This window comes from Orussus abietinus, unplaced genomic scaffold (assembly GCF_000612105.2).
Source record: "Orussus abietinus isolate OABI.00-Male unplaced genomic scaffold, Oabi_2.0 scaffold656, whole genome shotgun sequence".
Taxonomy (NCBI): Eukaryota; Metazoa; Arthropoda; class Insecta; order Hymenoptera; family Orussidae; genus Orussus; species Orussus abietinus.
The window spans coordinates 32,275-39,089 of NW_019394820.1; the positions used below are offsets into that span (position 1 = coordinate 32,275).

At 34.1% G+C, this 6,815-nt stretch overlaps 1 protein-coding gene across 1 annotated transcript; it reads right to left on the reverse strand.

Annotated features, from left to right (window-relative positions):
• Positions 1-224: 224 nt before the first annotated feature.
• LOC105702798 (U4/U6.U5 tri-snRNP-associated protein 1) lies at positions 225-5,604 on the reverse strand. Its single transcript, XM_012430646.1, has 11 exons — positions 5,275-5,604; positions 4,712-5,154; positions 4,473-4,601; positions 3,939-4,358; positions 3,596-3,752; positions 3,181-3,455; positions 2,978-3,065; positions 1,318-1,516; positions 1,028-1,214; positions 755-909; positions 225-477 (listed from the first exon to the last, which is right to left on the reverse strand). Exons 1-11 carry the CDS (start codon positions 5,435-5,437, stop codon positions 450-452), a joined length of 2,244 nt encoding a protein of 747 aa, XP_012286069.1. The 5' UTR covers positions 5,438-5,604; the 3' UTR covers positions 225-449.
• Between the last annotated feature and the right edge of the window lie 1,211 nt (positions 5,605-6,815).

The window sequence follows — 6,815 nt, forward strand, 5'->3', positions numbered from 1 at the left end:
CAAAAAAGACTAGGACGAAGCCAAATTATTAATGATTTCTCATCTAAAAACGAAAAATGATTACTATTTTCTTCTTGATACCGATTGTTAACCGAAAGATTTACATAAAAACCGGTTCAAGTTTACACATTTGCCTTACATGCATATGCTATGCAAAACATCTTTGGCTAAACATAAATTGGAATAGTTGCGGAGAAAATTCATACTCAAGGAAAAAATGTATCTTTCTAATATGAATCCATTTTTGTCTATTTATATAGTATTGAAATAATACAAATTCAAGTACATATTCTACACTGAAGAGTGACCGAATGCGGTGAATGAGTAAATACAATTAATTCCCATCTTTTAGAGCATTAGTTATTAGATTAAAATACTAATGTTTAAAAAGTGATTGTTTCGTGTGTTTTTAATAATATGTACATCCTGATTATAATGACACTTCGCACTCAGTGTTTACTCTTTGATATACTAGTCCTGAAACAAAAAAGTGCAGATAAATACATAAATTTAATACTTTACCGACCGGCGAATTTGGAAGTAAATGATGATTACGGGTATCGCAAAACCGATTAATAAAGCTTCCGTTTGTTAAAGTGTTATTAGAAAATTAAACAATTTATTATCTCATGCGCACAATAGCTTTATCTCGACTATTTTAAAATGTTAGGATCTACTTTTTCTCATAAAAATAGGTTTCGAAAAAGAATTGTTCAATTTACCAAAATTTACAATTAAAAAGTGTAGTACTTACGTTTGCATTTGTTTACTGCCACTAAGAACGATATAAGGCGATTGAGTTTCTTTTTGTTTAGCTTGTAGCAAGTTAAGTGTACCTAAAGGTGTATCCGTCGAAGACATTCGTTTCATTAGAACTTCTTGTTCAGCTTTCTTCATTCTTTTCTCCACCTAAATAAATATTAAGTATTCATAAATTATTTTTTCTTTTACTTCGGCAAAAGACGCAAATGCTTTACCAAGGATAGTCAATTATTTTGGTAATTAAATTGAAAATATTGAAAAGTACCTTATTTTTGCCGGGACCCTTTCCATGAAATTTATGAGAAAGATATCGGAAAGCTTCTTTTGCACTTAACACGTGTCCATCATCGTCAATATATTCTAATTTTACGTTTGGCTTAAATCCATCTTTCTCTTTGAAGTCAGAAGTTGGCCCATTAAATCTGTCTCTTCTTCCAAATTTATCATCATCGCTGAATCATGCAAATATGGATCAATGTACATCGGTTAAGTGCTAAGTATTATATTTTTTGTTATAACGTAAAGGAGATCATACTAAAATAGTATTTTACTTACCCATAACTTTTATCCTCTATAGAATAACTTTGTGCCTGTAAGTGTGCAAAGCGCGACGCTGAGGGGCGATTAGTGTCCTCTTTCTGTAAGTACCCTTTACTCATTGCGAGTCTCAGGGCGCCACCTACACCCTGTCCAAGTGATGGTTCTTCGTCCAAAATCGCAGCTTCTAATGCAACTGGTTCAGATACGGCTTCATCTGGTAAAAAATGTCTAGGATGTATATGTGCTACAAAGACGTAAGTTTCGCATGTATGCTTTCCTCGCCGATTTCATAAAAGTTTAAGGTGAAGTGAAACACGTCGAGGAACTTGATTGACGTCAATAAAGAAGATTTTTCTAAATACCTACGTTGCCGACGTTCGTTTTTATATTGACAGCCCGGTCGAATTATATTGGGTATTGTACCAAATGGCATACTCCACCTGTCGTTTTCGTACAATAAATATCAAGAAATCGAAGTAAAACTCCCGAAATCCTCTGGATTCATGCTTTCTGGGGCCCTAATTGACTGCAGAGGGACACCTTGTGCCATCTGTGATTTCCAGGTCAATTCAATTTTCACTCCGAGACCTCGTATTCCCATCGTTTTAGCATAGAAGCGCATACAATACTTATTTGCCTTTATCCCGTTCAAATGCGAGTTTATCGATTACTAGAGGGTTCTAAATTGTCGTAAAATTGTACTGACCCTTTCGTTTTTCATATCAGAGTCTTCGATAATTGTATATTGATCGAAATATGAGAGCTCGACGCCATTTTGGTTTTGGTCTGGACTAAGTTAAATAATTTTTTCCAAAAATCCAAATTTAGAATGTTAGGACAATTCTTAGATGATCAGGAGTGATATGTCAAAGTTTCGGACAGTTTGGTCTAATACCCTTAAAAAAAAAGTATTGTATTTGAATCGACTGATTTGAAGGGGGTTTTACATCACCTTAGGGGGTTATATACAGTTGTCATAGGCGAAATTCATGAATTTTTTTTCATAACTAAAATGCATTTTTTAATCGAAAACAGAGCGTGATTTCATAGTACAATTATTCAACTTAATATATGTTTTTTTGTCAAGATATATTTAAAAATTGGCGAGGTACAGCAATTATCTGAAAAGGTTTTCTTTTTACGGTGACCACAATATCTCAAAAAGTATTTCACCGATCGGCTCAAATGTTTAAGGCTCGTTCTAAACATGGAGGACTGCTGAATGAACGAAGGATTCTTTTTTTCTATGTAAATTTGCTGTTTATTAAGGAAAAACGAAAATGTTATAAGACGTAAAAAGTGATTTTTCAGTAAAACCACTGCCATTTTGGTAAAAATTGGAATTACGAAAAATCCTTCGTTCATTTAGCAGTCCTCCATGTGTATTATGAGCCCTAAAAATTTGAAATCGATCGGTACTTTTTGAGATATTGTGGTCACCGTAAAAAGAAAACCTTTTCAGATAATTGCTGTAGCTCGTCAATTTTTAAATATATCTTGACAAAAAAAATGATATGTTAAGTTGAATAATTGTACTATGAAATCACGCTGTGTTATCGATTAAAAAATTCATTTTAGTTATGAAAAAAAATTCTTGAATTCCACCTATGACAGCTGCATATAATCTCTTAAGTAAATAATGCAAGTAGTTTAAGTAAAAAGTCTTACAACGCACCTAATTGTACTGTATTCCAAGCACCGCGTATATCTCCATCCTCTGTTTCCATTATAGATTCGTCTTTAACTCCATCAACTTCAAAATCCTATAGAAATGATATGTTATTTATAAAATATAAAGCTTCTTTTAAATTTTCCATAAGAGCTGGTAATAGATCAAAGTGTACACAAAATATTGTATTACATATAAATGATAAATACCATAATCTCTTGAGCATTATCTTCTCTGTTCCCAGCAAGTCCATAAGTAGGAATATCGCCTAATGTTCTGCAGAATTCGGCGGTGGCGTTAAGAACAATATTACCAGATTGATTATCTTCAGAATTTTCATTTTCCTGCTTTATAGTTTCAGCAACTTCTTCGATGCTCGACGTGTGTGGTTTCTTCAAACGTTGCGCTTTCTTTAACGCCAATTGTAGGTCTAATTCCTTGTCGTCATCCTCGATTTTAATTCCAGACAGATCCTCTTTGGGTGCTGTCAATTGAAATTTCACCCACTTGACTTTCTTTTGTTATATTTAAACATTTAAGTATCAAATCTGTGAAATGTCGATACTCCAGATAAAACAGATATACGTATTTTACTAGCACTTTGGCATAGTAGGAAATATTTACCTTCTAAGTCGTCAACATCTAAAATACCATCCAAGTCCTCTTGTCTCATCTGTTCACCGCGTCGATTTCTTCGGCTTCCAAGATCTCTCAAATAGTCATTACTATCGGGTACGAGATCATCAGCTTTGAGTATTTTTTTTGTTCTTATTTTCCTCACCTAGAATTTCAAAATACAAAGTTTAAGGTTATAGGAAAAACATAAAGCTCCAATCTAGATAAAAGGAATGCAAACATCTACGTTTGTAGTGAAAAAAATATAGTTAATAAACCCTGTTATTATACATTATATGACAATCTTTAGAAGTTCAAGTACATGAGTAGTTCTAAATTTATTAATACTTACTTTTTTCTTTGGTTTCTTAAATTTAGCCAATTCTTCGTCATTATAATACTCACTGGCTAATTTTAGCTCAGGAAGTTTTAAAGTCTCTAGCTTTTTATTAGCAAGACGTTGTTTCACTATTTCAGCCTGTCTCTGTTTCCATTCTTTAAGATTATCAATGCCTAAAGCAAAACTTTCTTTTTTCTCTCCATCAATCTCTTCATCATATTTCTCTAAAACCTTATTCTTTGGATGCCCAAATTCATCAAAATTATCATCATCATAAGCATCATAACCAGGCTTCTTTGTTTTATTTATGATATTCCGTTTGTAAACTTCATCATCTAGCATGTTAACGTTGACAAGAACGTCATAATCTTCTGCAAGGACATCTTGATCCTTTAGCGTTAAAATTACCGTTTTTCCTTCTTCAAATCTTTCCTACAAAATAAAAGTTATATTTAATAAATTTAGACACGTTTTCATGCAATAGATTACATATTGACACGTTAACTTATAATGTTTAAGAAAATGTAACGCAGACTATATACTTACAATACTATGTTCCACTTTTAGACCTTTCAAATGTTTCCTTGTATATGCTGCGCTTCTTTCATGTTGTACTTCTTCTTTGACCAAATTTGCAATTCCAAATTCCTCGTCTAATTGGTCCAACATTTTTGCCTAAAATAAATTAAAAAATAATAGTTAACTGTCATTTTTTAGAACATTTTTAGAAGAAAATTATCGTAGGCCTTATTTATATAAAGCATTATATTTAGATCGAACATTACCCTTTCTTCTGCTTTCTTTTTTTCTTCAGTTAACCGTCTATTTTTATCAACCCAGATTTTTACATCATCATCTGAATCGCTTTCACCCAATGCTTTAATTTTAGCTAAATTGGATTCGATTTGTCTCTTTTGTTTTTGTATGCTGATTTTTTCCTTAATCTTTTGAACCTTTAATTTATCATTGACATTTGGCGCAGGTTTGTGATAGAACTCTCCTAAGTCATCTTTAATTTTATTTGAATCGTCTTTAGTTGTTTCAACTTCTAAAGGTTTTAACCCAAGTTTGGCCCTAAGTCTGTTGGTTTCCTCGATCGACAAAGATGTTTCCGATGCACCACCTTTAGGCGGGGTAGGAGTTCTGTGTCGCGATATATCTGGCGGCGGTGGAGTGGACACATGAGACTTAGATATTTTTGGAGGCGGTGGTGCACTAACAATTTCAACTGAAACATTAATAACATCTACAGCATTAGAAGTATATTCAGGAAAATATAATTCTAATTTAGCCTGTGCACAGATACATAATTATTGGCATGTATTAACAAAATTATTTATATAATTACCATCACTGTCGTAATCCTTGCGTTCTTTCCTCTTATGCTTTTTGTGGTGTCTGTGCTTTTCGTTCTTCTCACGTTCGGGTGAATGCGAACGCGATCGACTGCGATGACGCTTCTTCTGAATCTCTCGAGATTTCTCGCTTTTATGCCTTTTATTTGAACCCATTTTTTCAAAACGTTATAACAATGTTCTAAACTTAAATGAGAGACCTCAAATTGCAAAAATTAGTGAAATTTATTGGAGTTAACCTCAAATTATAAGTACTTCTACATATCACACGGATCGAAGCAGTCCAGTCAGGGTGGACACTTTCGTGTAAGGTCGATATTTCATTACCGCTACAGCGACAAGCGATGGAGCGATGAAACGCGAGTAAAAGGTTATGATTGGCTAAAGAGAACGTACGGCGGAAGTTCCCCTAGTCCTGGATTGGGTAGGTACAGAGATGAGCGGGGAAACGTTTCACGCCATTGTCGAAAGCACTGACTAGGGGGTCTATTACGTAAAGCAAATTGAGCGAAAATGTGAAAAATGAGTAGCTAACGGTATTACGGAACGTTTTTGGTAGTGAAAATACGAGACCATTCATGTGAACTGGCTCGGCACAAATTTTTAAGCGAAGTTGTGAAACGTACAAGAAAAGATAGAAAAATAATCGCTGTGAACGCCATTTTTCACGGATTGTGACACCAAAATTCAAAATGGAAAACCTCCTGGGTGTTTTGATCTTTGACAACAATCGTATTCGGGGATGTAATAATAACCTTATTAGAAGAAGAAAGTAATTACGTGATGCCTCAGACCCATTTTCGTGAGAAGAAAGAGAATTTACTAGGATGTACAGGTTAGTTTTCGTTATTGCGAGGTTATATTACATTATTAAACATTGAAAATTGTTAAATAATTCATGCTTACNTACATCATTAAACGTGAAAAATTGTTAAATAATTCATGCTTACAGGACACGATAAGAAAATTATATCGTTGAACTTCTAATTATAGTATATGTAAATATGAATGTAATACATATTTAAAAAATATGAATAGACTCAAATCCTCTTCTTTACTTTTAACGGCTTTCCATCTTCCCGCCTTTCCTGCATATAACCCACACCTCTCAACAATTTTCGATTTACAAGGTGCATACCTTTATTCACCATATTACTAGACCGGAAGTGCTAGTGATCTGGTTCTTTCATATAGCGAATACGTAATTCGGGGAATAAACCCACGTGAGATGAAAGTGCTAGGAGTGAGCGCGCTCGTCAATAATACGTAATAAACGTCCTGTATACTAACTGGATAGCTGATATTCTACAAAATGGCGTGCCGTTTTAAATCCACCTAGTTATGCGCATATTAACTAATATTGTAGTATTTGCGCATGCGCTAAAACTTTTGCACATGCCGACACGCTACTTCCTTAGTATCGCTGCCCATCTGTAGTTGGCGCTAGTGTGCCTCGAATTCGTCGAAGTCCTCTTTGAATATAACAACAGAGATGAGTTGGGAGATTGCTCACGGGCAGGGTCGCGCGATCGCA

Bases quoted from the DNA above. Each gene is read 5' to 3' on its own strand.
- LOC105702798 (XM_012430646.1), bottom strand. From the start codon at position 5,437: ATGGGTTCAAATAAAAGGCATAAAAGCGAGAAATCTCGAGAGATTCAG. The intron at 3,066-3,180 runs GTATTTATCATT...TCATTTCTATAG, and splicing joins ATAATGCTCAAGAGATTATG to GATTTTGAAGTTGATGGAGT. The intron at 910-1,027 runs GTACTTTTCAAT...ATATTTATTTAG, and splicing joins AGGGTCCCGGCAAAAATAAG to GTGGAGAAAAGAATGAAGAA.